This window comes from Sceloporus occidentalis, unplaced genomic scaffold (assembly GCF_023333645.1).
Source record: "Sceloporus occidentalis isolate IW3139 unplaced genomic scaffold, rSceOcc1.0.p SCAF_3, whole genome shotgun sequence".
Taxonomy (NCBI): domain Eukaryota; kingdom Metazoa; phylum Chordata; class Lepidosauria; order Squamata; family Phrynosomatidae; genus Sceloporus; species Sceloporus occidentalis.
The window spans coordinates 194,851,687-194,866,537 of NW_028316983.1; the positions used below are offsets into that span (position 1 = coordinate 194,851,687).

General features: G+C 38.9%; 1 protein-coding gene across 6 annotated transcripts in view; it reads left to right on the forward strand.

Annotated features, from left to right (window-relative positions):
- ASXL3 (ASXL transcriptional regulator 3) overlaps window positions 1-14,851 on the forward strand; it is a 157,228-nt gene that overhangs the window by 108,671 nt on the left and 33,706 nt on the right. For 3 of the 6 annotated variants that reach the window (XR_016280618.1, XM_089517241.1, XM_089517242.1), the window contains 3 exons: window positions 5,274-5,391; window positions 6,340-6,459; window positions 10,866-11,029. Coding sequence is in view for 4 of the 6 variants with exons in the window: in XM_089517241.1 (XP_089373367.1) it covers window positions 5,274-5,391; window positions 6,340-6,459; window positions 10,866-11,029 (402 nt within the window). In the remaining 2 variants the exon portion in view is untranslated. Of the gene's footprint in view, window positions 1-3,807; window positions 3,881-5,273; window positions 5,392-6,339; window positions 6,460-10,865; window positions 11,030-14,851 lie in introns of those variants that run through there. The other 3 variants (XM_089517244.1, XM_089517243.1, XM_089517245.1) reach the window with 3 other exon arrangements.

The window sequence follows — 14,851 nt, forward strand, 5'->3', positions numbered from 1 at the left end:
GGCTGGCTCAGCTCCTTTGCCCAGCTGGCTGGTCTTCTTGAGGGCTGGGGGAGTGGCTTTAGTAGCTCACCACTCCTGGCCACGCCCTCTGGCTGCTGCCCCGCCTCTGCTGCCTTCCTTTGGCCCCTGGTGGAGTTGGGGAGAAGAAAGGCTGCTGCTTTTTGCATTCCTCCCTGATGATGTCCCTGTCTTCAGTTCAGACTTCATCTGACTCTATGATCAATTATATTACTTATACATTTTACTGGGATGTTGTTCAGGTTGTATTTCAGCATGATGGTTCATTTAGTGTTTTTCTTTAATCTGATTTTTAATATGAATCATTCATGATTTTTGCCACAATCTGCTCCTGGTCTTATTTTGGCAGAGAGAATGGAGCTTCTTTGTTTCCAATTATGTAGTCTATTTGATTGCTATATTGGCCATCAGGTGATAACTATATATACAGTCACTTTTGGGGTTGTTTGAATAATGTGACTGACTGACTGAATTCTGTGAGGCCAACAGTTTGTTAATTCCAAACACATTATTCAAACAACCCCAAACTCCTGCTTCATTTCCTGATCCTTGGTCAAGTTTTCCTACAACCTTTGATTCTACTTTGTTTCCTATTTTTGCATTCCAATGACCTATTATTAATAAGAAGTCTTGTTTTGGTGTATGGTCAATTTCCACCTAGATTGGATCATAGAATTTTTCATTTCTTTTTCTTCTGTCTCCGTAGTTGGAGCATAAGCTTGGATTACGACTATGTTGGTGGGTTTTCCCTGAAGTCTTATTGACATGATTTCCTCAGACTTGGCATTATATCCTTTGACTGATTTTGCTACATCTCTCCTCACTATAAATGCCCATTTCTTATTGGAGTTTCATTTCCTGAATAAAAACACTGTGAAATTATCTGAGTCAAAATGTCCCATTCCTGTCCACTTTAGCTCGCTCACCTCAAGTACTGCAATGTTTATATGTTCCATTTCTTGTTTGCCATGACCCGGTCCAGACAGATGGGAAAGGACACCCTCATCATGTACGAGGGGCGGCGCTTCTAGATGCCCCACGCCCCTCGCCCATGACGAGGGCGTCAAAATGGCGCCGCCATTATGACGTGCCAGACGCATAGCATCCGCATGTTGTGGCACCATTAAGACATTGCGAGTGTGCCATTGGTGCACTGCGACGTAATGGCGTCACAAGGAGAACCTGTTTTTTGTGGGTTCTTTTTGGTCTGTGAGGAAGTCCCGCAGTCTGGAGGCTACAGCTTCCCCGTGAACCAAAACTAGGTGCCGGGAGACCATCCTTTTTGGATGGTCTGTCCTGCACCCATGTCTAGCTTTCACTGATTCATGCTTCTTACATTCCATGTTCCCATAATACATGTTGTGAAGCTTTGGACTATTCCTTTACCTCTGAGCAGGTCAGTAGATGAACATCCTTTCAGCTTGAGTTCAGTTGTGTCATTAGCCACAGTGCTACTTGTAGTTGTCCTCTGTTGTAGCCCAGCAACTTTTTTGGATTGTCTCATCATATGATTGTCATGGTAAAAGATCCTCAAAGGGAGGTTTACTGTTCCTCCCTCTGCTCAATACTAACAAGCATTAGTTATGGTACTGCTGAAGCCTTCTCTGAGAGATCAACCCCCTATGTCACCCCCACACACACCCCACCACGGCTATCCAGTAGCTATTTGGCACATTTAGTCTGACTCCTCAGCAAAAGCCTGTCTAACATGGGAGACTGTACCAGTAGCACTCCTGCCATCAGCATAGCATCTTGTCTCACAGGATCACACAGTCTTACCACCACAGAATAGTAGTGCCATTAATGAGAAAATAGTCAATACATACTTTATTCGCTTTTATTTTATTTTTACTTTTTCATATTTGCATTTATTTATTTATTTATTTTTACACATACTGTATGTATTGCAAAATCATCAATACATACTTTAAATTACACCATTTAAAATAATATGGGTAGGTGTGCTAAAAGAGACTGTCTTTACTGCTTTTTTAAACTCTGAAAATATATCCAGCTGATGAATCTCCTCCAGCAGGTCATTCCGCAATCTTGGAGCAGTCAAAGAAAATGTCCTCTGAATACATTTGTCAGCCTAGTTTTGGTTAACTTAGGTAAATGTGCCCCAGAAAATCTGCATGCTTTGTAGTGCTGTTAGATTTCCCTTTTTTCTTCTCTCTCTCCATCCCTTTTCTCCTTTTCACAAGCAATGAAGGCTCCTAGCTTTTCAAGAAGATGGCAGATTTACCTGTATAGCACTAGGTGTAAAAATACACATTAGATTTGAATGTTGTATATGTCTAATGTACACATATAAATGAACTTAATCTAATTTTATAGACTGCCTCACATACAAATTTTCACATTCGTGGCATTGTAAGCAAAACCTTGTCTTAAGAAGCATTCAACTCCTTTTCCTGGTTATGTTCTCACTGGTAATAATAATTTTAATGGATTTTAAAATTGTTTTAAATATTTTATCACTATTCTATTATTTTTAGCAATTGGGTTTATTTAATCTATTTTGCTTTTATTATACATTACTTTGGAGGTTTTTAAAAATTAAATTTGGTGTATTTCTTTTTTTAAAAATAGTTGTTTTGTTTTGTTTTAACTGAAAGCAAGAGAATAAGTCCTTTTAGGTTGTTGTTGTCAAGGGACACAAGTGCCAAAATAGCATGATCAGCCTGAGAACAGACCCTTTGCCTGCTTCTCTGCTAGAGGCATCAGAATGACTTAAGCTAGCTGTACATGCTCCCTGTCAATAATGCTTTTTAGAAGACCTTGAAAAAGCCATTTTTAGGGACTACAGCCATGCAGAATGGGAGATTCTGAGAACAGTAGGTCTGGTTTCTAGCACAGACCGCACTGGTAGTGTGTCATCACATCCTGTTTGAGGTATGGATTTAATTCTTCACTGATTTTCTTCTTGAAGGAGGTAATGAGTAATTTTGTCTACTTACTTCGCATTGCAAGAAAGTCTTTGAAAACTGCATGATTTTTGAAGACTGCAATTCAGGACTTATTCTGTGCAAATTTCAAATGTTTCTGTTCTGTACAGAAAACATTTTCTGTATGAAAATAGCATTTTCTGCACAGAAGATTATATACATTATTTTCTGCACCAAAATTTCTGTTCCTTGTACAGAACATGTTTTCTACAGAAAGCAACCATTTGGAAATTTTGTGTAGAAATAGGTTCCAAATTTCAGAAATTCTTGGTAGTGTAGGATTTTCTCATTAGGGTTTCTCAATACTTGAAAAACATATTTTGGTCCATTTTCCAAGTGTTTCAAATATTCTTTCCACCACTAATTTGCAGGCAGTACAAGGAGAGGAAGGGGTTAAGACACACATATAGGACCTGGCACTGAAGGGCACATTTTTGTGTAGGCACTGTAGACATATCACTTCTTCCCTTGGTCAGATATAGAGAAAAAAAACTTAAAATTTCAGTTTGCTTCTAAGGATTGCAGATATTTTGCATTTCAGGGTGAAACCAGAGTGGTTTCTCTTCTAGCAATAGGAACCATAGGCAACTAAAGCTGACAGCACTCAGCTGAAATCAATGTCAATATGTCTTTTAAACCAAGATCTGCCACAATACTGATGGGATTTGAACATTCATATTTGAAACTGCTTCTCTGTGTTATGTCAGTGTAACAGGAATGTATTGTAGTTCAGCTTCCCAAGGTGATGAAAAAGAAGTATTAAAGGTAGCCTTTCCATCTGCTAATGAATGGTAGTGTTTGTTCATTTTTGTTCATTTTTATATTATCTTGCAGTTAAGAGAAGCTGAGAAGACAAGAGAAGTTTTAATAAACTTTAAAAGATATCTCCATTGGTGTTTTGACAAAGTACAAATGTATGTAAATTGAGTTGATTAAAAGCAATTATTAGTTTTAAAAAATTTAGTTGGTTGACAGCCATTTTGTAAACCCTCCTTTCCATGTACATACGTACCTCTGTAATGAAATAGCCATAAAATAATTTGACTATGCTTTTTGTTGTGAGCGTGTGTTTTTAAATGTGGCTGAATTTGTGGCATCAAGCATTGTTATGTAAAGGAATTGGAATTAATTGCTTTCAATTCTTTTGGCTTTCAAAGTGTTATGCAAAGCAATGTCTTCTAAATAGACTACAGCTGTATTACAATTACAGCATTAACCTCACAAATCATTAGTCATTTGTGATGACAAGAAGACAGAGGATAATATTTCATAGTAGGAATTATCTCCCTTAGTGATATGGAGTTGTTCGTGTGTGTGTGTATGTGTGCGTGCACACACATACACGAATCAAAGATGAGAGAATAAAATGAAGATTACAGGCGAGTACTTGATATTCAGCAATGAGCTGATGTGTTGTGACTTGTTCAGCTTGCATATTTTTGCTTATAAATTCTTTAACCAGCAAATTCTCACATTAATATGTTTCCTGACCTTCCAGTCTGGGCTCATTTACTGTCTAAAATATCCTGGCAGCTATTCAGTTTTCTGTTCGTATTTTGTATTGCATTATCATCCCCGTAGCAGATCCAGTTATAAAACAGACACAATCCCCCCTCCCATTTGTAGATATTTATTCTTGTATCATTTCCCCGCAGATTTTCCAGAATACCATCATATTCATGTTCTGAAGGTTAATGCCCAAAGTCAAGCAGACAGAAGCCAAGTGCTGCAAGGTTTTCCAAGATTAGGACCGATTCCCTTCACAGAAATAAATGATTCCTGCCATGTGCAGTGATTTTGTGCAGCACTACTCACGGCTGAGTGAGTGCATCAATACTGTAGCCCTTACATGCTGTACATACTGATGACACTGTGTTAACTTGATTGACTGAGCAGTATACGGGAGAAGATGCACCTGCAAGAGATGTACAGAGACACATTTTAGCCTGGGTTTAAAAATATTTATTTTACTTAGAAGTATTAGTATCAAATTCCATGGGTTCCCATGTATCTGCTGCTAAGGTAGAACATACAGTAATGAGTGCTTCTTTGTTGTCAAAATTGTTTTAGGTAATTGTTTTAAAGGTGCATTTCCCTTATCCCTGTATATATGTGTGTGTTGTTGTTGCTGTTGTAGTTACGTGTGTAGAAAATGTTTAAGTTAAACGGCATGAAAAGAAGGTAATATGAAGCCTGGAAAACTTGTAGGTGGATAACAATATTTATTTTATGGATCAATTGGATTGTTGTTGAATGTCTCATGTAAGCAGCATTTTGTGTTATATTTTTCTATTTTGTTCTTTGTAGGCTTTGAGACAGCAGCAGAAAAGAAGAAATGGAGTCTCAATGATGGTAAACAAGACTGTTCCTCGTGTTGTTTTGACACCATTAAAGGTGTCTGATGAGCAGTCGGATTCACCTTCAGGTAAATAGCTAAAAGACAATCTGCAACTAGAGTTTCTAGTCAAAAAGCAATCCTTGTGGGTGAAGCTATAATGTAAAAAAAATAGGGTGGGTGAAATTAATGCTGCTGTTTCTGTATACTGTAGTTTTATTCTTATTCCTTGAACAGTGTTATAAATTAAAAGGAAAGGGAATTTAATTCTGTTCTTGTAAGATGAAGGATAAAGGAAAGAGGTGTTGTGTTCTGTTTTTTGTAAAGTTAACATTACTAGTTCTGTTATAAAGGAATGCAAAATAGCACTTTGAATGCTGATTCCTAATGGGACAACTGGAGACTGACATGCAATCCCATCAGGGGGCAAAATAAATCACCATCACAGCTCCTCTGGGAGTATGAATGTCTCTCTTGGTTGTGTCTTGCAATAATAGTTGTCCTTTTAATACGATTTTGTGTTCTGGTTCCATCCTAATCACCACAGTGCAACCCTAACCTTTAGTTGTGGCTGTTAAATGCTTCACTGTGGATAGATTGTACTGAGATCTGGGTCACTTTTTATTGTAGATTTTTCCTCTCCAAATGTGGGAGAAAATTAACTTTACAAAGGGAGGACATTCCCTTCTTTCTTTTATTTCTTTATCCCTATGGAATGGAAACCTGATTGTTTTTTAAAGATGTCCTTCAGCTATCACAGAAGAGGATTATTTATATTGGATTAGCAAACATCTTTATTGACTGCTACATTCAAGAAACTTGTTTTCACCACTTAATGGATTTATGAGCCTTTGCATCATTGCGGCCAGTGACAGGGAATCAAATTGTCAAGCAGAAAGCATTACCTTTAAATAGAGTAGCTGATGAAGATGTCACTCTCAGTTTAAAAACAAAACTAAAAAAAACCCCTTACCTTTTGCTTTTGTTTTATTTTTCCCAAGTGGGGAAGCACTTCAGTATAATGTTTGTTTTTTAAAGGGTCTGAATCTAAAAATGGTGAAGCAGACAGTTCTGATAAAGAAATGAAACATGGGCAAAAGTCTCCAACTGGAAAACAAATGAGCCAGCACTTAAAGAGATTAAAAAAATCTGGTTTAGGTGAGTAGGTTTCTAAAATGTCCTCTTTTTTGTCAATTATTTTAGATTATAGAATATATACATATTTTACTCTTGCTATAGAAAGTTTTTATATTGTCTCTCTGATGTTTTTGGATATTTTAAGTGCTTAAGTGCCTTCCTTGGCTGTTTCCTTTGTCCCTCTGAACTCTGCAGGGGTGCCCTCTTATTGGGACCTTTCCCCCAGCATGCTTTTCTGCTGTTGACCTTTTCAATCTGACAGACCCATGCTATCTTAAATTGGCCATTTTGCAGCCAACTGTTTCTTGCTTCATCTTCTTCTAAGAGAGACATATTCTTGCTTCCTATTATATTTCTACTTATTCCTGAATGGAATAGCATAATGTTGCATATTTCTCTTAGTGAAACACTTATATTGCCTCTCCTTTCTTGTTACGAGTTTTAAAACATTTTTTTCTGGAACAATTATATTACTTTCCTGTTGTTAGACGTCTAAGCACTATGTTGGATTTTTTTTACCTTGTTGCTGATTTACATGCAACTAGTTATCTTGGGTGACAACATGTCTAAATAAGCCATGTGACAGAACAAACATTTCTTGCTTTGTGAAGGAGAGGTTCTCTGCTCTCTTAAGAAATATAATACTTCCAACTAAATGTTGGCAGTATTCTTTTACTTTTTATTGTTTTCAACTGCATTGCATCCTTCCAGCTGTCTAGTATCTGATCTTTTCAAAACTGATATCCATATAACTATTTTTTAACCTGCTTAGAGCAATGGGCACATTTAGATGTCCATTGAATACTTTGCCTTGTTTGTAGCAATCTAACAGAATGGTCATATCAGATAAGTGAAAAATGAACTCACAACAAGGTTATTTATTCTTTTTAAAAAATCTGTTTGTGACATCTTCTTTTTTGTAAGTTGCTTCTGAATTATGCACCAAACAAACACCTCTGTTTCCTAAAGAATGTATGTTTTGCCTGATAATTAAACCTGGTTTAATTGTCAAGTACATCATCAAGTACAATTCATTAAAGTACCAAATGTTCTTTTAGTTCATTTGGATAAAATTCAGTCATTAAGTTTCTGCAGCAAAGGTTTTTAATAGCCCATAATCAATATTTGGAGTGTGGTTGATTCACTGAACTCAAGTGGCATTGCTTTGACCTGAGAATATTAACAAGGGGCTATAAATGAATGGGGGTGGAAAACCTTTTCTGTATTAGTGATTGTGATGCTTTGTTACATCAAATATTTCCAAGAGTTTTTTCTGGCCTATTTTCAATCTCCATCAAAGTCCATAATGAAGATTAGGTGGAAATATGTTTAGTTTTAGTTATTACCGTGTCTTCCAACTGTATGTCATATTAAGCTGTTGTTTTGGATGAAAAAGTAAGATATAATGTTATCTGAAAAGGTATGAGTGTTTTTCTGATGCAGAACTGGAAAAATTAAAGTGAAGGGTTTTTTGTTTAATTGACAACATGTTCTATTAACTAGAAATATTACTATATGGGCCCTTGGGTCAATTCCTTAGCTCTCTTATATACAAAAAATAGCTCTTTTCTGTGTTGAAATGCTGAGAGGTCTTCAGTTTCAATGCAATTTAAGAGTAACATAGTGAGTTCCTCTTTGGCTCTTGGGGACTTTCAGAAGTTTAACCTGGTGAGGTGACTGTGTGTGTGTGTGCGTGTGTGAGAGAGAGGACGGAAGGGGTGATAGATCTTTAGGACATATTAGAAATTAAATAAATAAATATGTTTTTGAAATGAATTAATCTGAACATCTGCAACAGCTGACCTTAGAATTCTTTCTCTGTTCTGAAAACCCAGGATTATGTTCTGCAGTTGTGTTTATTTTGTTCGTTTATTTTTCAATGCCTTTATTTATTACCTCTTGACCCACTTGGCCCCTGAGGTGATACACAGTGGATAAAAACATTTTAAAAACAGTAAATAAATAATTTAAAAAACAAAGGCAATTTAGCCACCTCTATAAAAACAGGTGTAAAATCAGACAAATAGTTTAAAAGCAGTCAGAACTGGCATCCCTAATTTTAAGACTCTACTGAAATCTGAGAAAGGATGGATCCAGCATAGCCTCTCTTGGGAGGGAGTTCCACAGAAAGGATGCTGCTACAGAGAAAGTTCTGTCTAGTGTACCCACTAGCCTAGGCTCATGGGATTGGCGACATATGTAGCAGGTTTAATTCAACCATAAGGGGAAACCCCCAGCAGATTTAATACAACCACCACCCCCCGCGACAGTAAGAACCCTATAACCTCCAAATAGATCAAGGAAAGTACTTTTAATTTATAAAGGTACCAAAAAATGTGTGTGTGTGCAATAACAAAAACTATTTATAAATCCTCAAAGTGACCAATTGTAAGTGTTTCAAAAGAAACATACAGCACACAATAAAAAATTAGAATAAGAAATTCCAAAATAAATGAATATATTGGTGTACTGCTTGTTATAATTTTCTCTTGTATGCTACATGTTTCTTTGAAACACCTACAATTGGTCAATTTGAGGTTTTATTAAGTTTTTTATTCTTGCACGCATGCATACAAATCCCCCCCCCCACACATATAAAAACACTTCCCTTGATCTATTTGGAGGTTATAGTGTTCTGATATGTAGCAGGCCCCCCACTAATGGTTTGATTTCAGGCAGGCTCATGTAGGAGGGGATCAAGACTAGTATGGCTTAGAAACAAATTGGAAGCCAGTACAGTTCTTGTAAGACTGTACACTGTTGTTGAATGGAAGGTCACATGCAACTGATCCTCCCTCTCCTCTCTGCTCCTGCAAAATATCTTTGGAGGGTTGGAGACCTTTCTGAACAGCTTGAATTATGTCACAAAGAAATGCAGGAAGAGAGAGGTTCAAAATCAAGTGGCAGGACTACTTGATCTGCCTCTGCTCAGTTTTGGCTGATTCCCTTACCTAGAGCCGCCATACCTAGTCCATGCTATCAGGATAGATTCCCACTTTTCAGGAACACGGGACTGCAGTAAAATGAAGGATTTTAGGGGCAAAAAGGGGCATCATCATGTTTGTTGACAACACCAAGTCATTTAGGATGATTAAAACAAAAAGTGAAATGCAAAGAGTATCCAAAGGATCTTTCCAAACTTGGGAAATGGGCATTAGAATGTTAAATGTCGCCCAGCATAAACCAGTTTAAACTGATACATTTTAGGGTGTTTGTTTTTTTTTTTGTTTTTTTTTTAAAAATAACCTCTGCATTGAATCTGATGGGATCTGAGCAGCCTTTAACTGACAAGTTAAAGTGCAACTTAAGTGCAATAGGAAAAGTCTGGATTCACTTTTGAGGATCATTTCAAAAAAGAATCCGAAATAAAATTTCTATATCACATTTATCTTATACAAATCTGTGGTTTGTTCATATTTGGAATACTGTCTATCCTATGTGTTGTCGCTATACCTCAAAGATATTACGGAACTGGAAAAGATGGGGGGAGAGGAATGCAATAAAAAGTTATGGCTATAAACATGCAACTCAATGTACTGCAATGTGATATAGTATAAAAAGCTAATATTAGTTACTCACGTCATTAATATTTTAGACTGTCTTTCAGGCATTAAAAATATTTATTTATAGTTTTAAGGATATTTTTCTTTATGTTTTGCTAAACGATAAAAATAGAGAGGATTTAAAATTTTACAGATTAATTCAGAAGCTTATAGTCTGAAACAGGTTGTAAAAAGAATGAAGAGAGAATGTAGAGGAAAGGCATATTTTTGAACTAGGCCATTGGCTTGAAAAGCATTCAAGCAACCAGAATTTTTTAAAGCATAATTTACTTGTTGTTTGCTTTTGACAAGTTTTGTTTAGCAACTGGCATTTGGACACTATAGTTCGACCAAACAATGATACTAGAAATTGACCAATAAGACTAGAAATTGACTCATTCCCTTTATTTTGACAGTTTTTTCTTTGAAATAAGATACAAAGTGTTTCTTTTCAATTAGAGTAAAAAGACAGATGTTGCATAAATATGAGAGGAAAAAACTGTGAGATTAATCAAAGAAAGTGAGCTGATGTGGCATAGTGGTTTGAGTATTGGACTATGACTCGGGAGACCAGGGTTTGAATCCTCATTCAGCTATGGAAGCCAACTGGGTGATCTTGGGCAAGTCACACTCTCTCATCCTCAGAGGAGGGCAAGGCAACAATTCTCTGAACATATCTTGCCAAGAAATCACCATTATAGGGTCACCTTAGTGTCGCCATAAGTTGGAAACAACAAAGACACACAGCAACAACGATAAAACTCTTGAAAATCTTGCTGTACCACCTGAAAGAGGCTTCAAAGTAGTTTTTTTTAAAAAAGCCCCATTCCTCACCATGTTTTTGTTGTAATATTAAAATTGTTTTTGTTTTGTTTTTTAATTCAGGACATTTGAAATGGACCAAAGCTGAGGATATTGACATAGAAACACCAGGATCTATTCTTGTGAATACTAATCTGAGGGCTTTAATAAACAAACACACATTTCTTTCCTTACCTCAGCATTTCCAGCAGTACCTCTTGCTTTTGCTTCCAGAAGTAGATAGACAGGTGAGTAAAAGTATACTATAATTGCTTCTGTAGTAATTCTTTTGTAATTGTTGCTTTTCTACAGCTTAAACAGATGCATATTGTTCTGACTTACTGACACAAGTAAGTTCCTATCTTTTACCATGCATAACCAACTTATGGAATTCGTTGTCAGGAGAAATTGTGATGGGTGCTAGCAAAGGTAGCTTTTTAAAAGGATTAGACACACATTCCAGTAGGAAAAGTGCAACAAAAGCTGTTAGCCATAATAAAGGCTGAAATCTCCATCTGGCTCTGTTGCCTTATAGATGTTATAGCAGTGACACAGGAGTTGCTTTTTTAAACCGCGATCACTACTATAATATCTGTTTAATAATTGTGGAACCACTTTGCATTTTCTCTTGAAGCCCACTCCCCCCCCCCCCCCCACAGACCCTTTGCACTTGCTGTAAAAAAATTGAGCTGTGGAGCAGGAAACTATTTCAGAAAAGCAAGTTACCATGGGCTTGAGAAACCCATTTTATATTTCTTTGAATTTAAATCATATTATCTATTAGAGTATCAATATTTAACCAAACTTTCTATGTGTTACTTAACATTTTAAAAAGTTGTCATAACTAAGATCTCATTTATAAACGAATGGTTCTCTCTTAAAGTAGAAATGCAAATGGAAATGTACCTCCCATGAAAGGCAATCTTCAAATCATTTCTGCCTCCCACCTCTAGATGACCAGTCCTTGTTGTGATCAAGCAGGTCCCAGCAGGATTATAGCTTGGAAGTCCATGTAAACACCACCGCTTCATAGCAAATTTCCACCAGTCAACAAACAGTTCCATAAGTCATTGGAGCAAACAGAGATGCTCCCTTTGGACTGGCCACTATAGGATACAGGATGTCTATTCCTATAACAAAGGGATGAAGGTCACCAGATTGCTATCTTCACTTTTCAAGCAAAACCCGGGAAAAAAAAAAAGAATTTTAAATGTGCTCCCCCAATAGTCAAGGGGGGAAGAAAAATGTACCCAGGATTTGGCACAAGAGAGGGATACAGTGGGAGAGGGATACAGTGTGGGGTATGGCTCTTCAAAGTTCATGGGGGGCCTAATGCAGTTCCTTATCCATCGAAAGTTCCCTGCCCCTGATCTAGAGAGAGATCACCTAACCCAGCTCCCTCCTGCCCCGAACCAGATCCTTGAACCTTCCAAGGCCTGCTGTGACAGATTTAACAACTTCTTCGCGGATAAAATCTCTCGGATAAGTGAAGGTCTAGATGCCAGTGTTAAAGCAGAGACCAGAGTAGAGGTATCCAGAGCTTCCGTGGACTTGGTTAAACTGGATCACTTTGAGCCTGTAAGTACCGAGGATGTGGACAGGATCCTTAGGAGTGTTAAGAAGACGACCTGCTCCCTCGATCCCTGTCCCTCATGGCTGGCGGCTCAGGGGGGACCGGTGGTAACTTTAATGTTACACCGGATTATCAATACATCTTTCAGGGAAGGGCATTAAAATTGGCCACTGTAAGACCTTTACTAAAAAAGCCCTCCCTGGACCCCCTGATGCACAATAATTATCGGCCTGTATCGCTGTTGCCATTTTTGGGTAAGGTGATCGAGAGGGCGGTTGCGATCCAGCTCCAATCGATCCTGGATGATACGGATTATCTAGACCCATTTCAAACCGGCTTTCGGGCGGGTTACGGGGTTGAGACTGCCATGGTCGCCTTGGTCGATGACCTCCGTCTGAGCATCGATAGGGGAAGCGTGTCCCTGTTGGTGCTCTTGGACATCTCAGCGGCTTTCGATAACATAGACCATGGTATCCTTCTGGAGCGCCTGGAGGAGGTGGGGATCGGGGGCACTGTGCTTCAGTGGTTCCGGTCCTACCTCACTGGGAGGTTCCAGATGGTGCAGCTGGGAGACGTGTGCTCCGACAAGAGACCCCTAACATCTGGGGTCCCTCAAGGGGCCATTCTGTCTCCCATGCTTTTCAACATCTACATGAAACCGCTGGGAGAGATCATCCGGAGACATGGGGTGTGGGGTTATTAGTACGCTGATGACACCCAAATAATTTTCTCTATGTCTCCGACTGATGCAGTGACCGGGGATGGCATCTCTCCTCTCGTGGCCTGTCTGGAGTCGGTAATGGGCTGGATGAGGGAAAACAGGCTCAGCTTGAATCCAGAGAAAACGGAAGTACTCGCGATAGGTTCTCCTGGCCCAGGGATGGCGGTGGTTCCACCTGTCCGGAACGGGATCACGCTCCCCGTGAAGGACTCTGTACGCAGTCTGGAGGTGCTCCTTGACTTGTCGCTCCACCTTACATCTCAGGTGGATGCGACGGTCAGGAGCACCTGTTATCAGCTTCGGCTGATACGCCAGCTGCGTCCCTACCTGAGCCGGGGGGACCTAGAAACAGTAGTACACGCTCTGGTAACCTCTCGGTTGGATTTCTGCAATGCGCTCTACATGGGGCAACCCTTGTACCATACCCGGAAGCTGCAATTAGTGCAGAATATGGCAGCGAGCCTGGTCACTAATACACCTAGGACCAGTCATATAACACTGGTCTTAAAGGACCTACATTGGCTGCCTATTCGCTTCCGGGCGCAATACAAGGTGTTGGTTATAACCTATAAAGCCCTAAATGGCTTGGGCCCAGAGTACTTGAAGGACCGCCTCTCTCCGTACAATCCGCCCCGCACGCTCAGATCCAGCAGGCAGCAGCTACTAAAAGTTCCAGAGGCTAGATTGAACAACACCACCAGAAGGGCCTTTTCGACCTCGGCCCCCATCCTCTGGGACGCACTGCCTACCGAGCTCCGTTCAGCAACCTCCCTGGCCCAATTCAAGAAGGAGCTAAAGACGCTTCTCTTTAGGCAGGCTTATCCCTAAGCCTCTGCCTTGTGAGCCCTTCCCCCCTCTGTTAAGTCCCTGTTAAGTCCCTTTGTTAGTTCCCCTGTTAGCCATTGGTGAGTCATCTGTGATTTGGCACAGACTATTTTTACTGTATTGATGGTGTTAATATGTTGTTTTAATGTCTGCTGTGAACCGCCCTGATGTTTCGAAGGGCGGTATACAAATAAAGTTTGTTTATTTATTTATTTATTTATTTATTTATTTATTTATATAGAGTAGATTCATTTTTTCCATCCTCAGTTTTGAGAAAACTACTAGAGTGGTAGCAAATCTGTTGCCTCACATAGAAGATATAATATTACTCCAGCTTTTCATAACAGTAACGGACACACTACAGTTCTTAAAAAGAGAATGGTATTGGTTAAAGGGATGTGGGAGTCATTCAGCCCCACAGGTGATGTTTGGCTGGAAGTATCTGCATCTTCAGCCAGCAGAGCCAATGGTGAGGAAGATGAGGAGTTCCAGTCTTAATGGCATCTGGAGGAGCCTTGCCTTACATGTATGCAGAGCTATCAAATTCTACATTATGAGCCCACACTATCTGCACAGCATCATTACTGTGTCCCCCAGGAATCCACCTCTAAGTTCTCCATGACTGTTTTTACTGATACTGACACAGCATACTGCCTTAGTCTATAATTCCCATAGAGTTTCAGTGTTCTTGAATGCAAGATTAGCCACCATATTATCCATACACACCTACATTTTAAACTGTACATTCAACAGAATGGGTAGTTCACAAGACTAGGCTTTTGTAGCCCTAGAAAGACTCAGTTCAACTATTGGCCTTGGGATCCTATCTTTGGATACACTGTTGGTTTATTTGTTTACCATTCCTGCACTGTCTTTCCCATGCAACGAGAGAAAGACAAATTCTTAACAGTTAATTTCTGCTTCTTCTGAATTTTAGAATCTAAAAGAAAA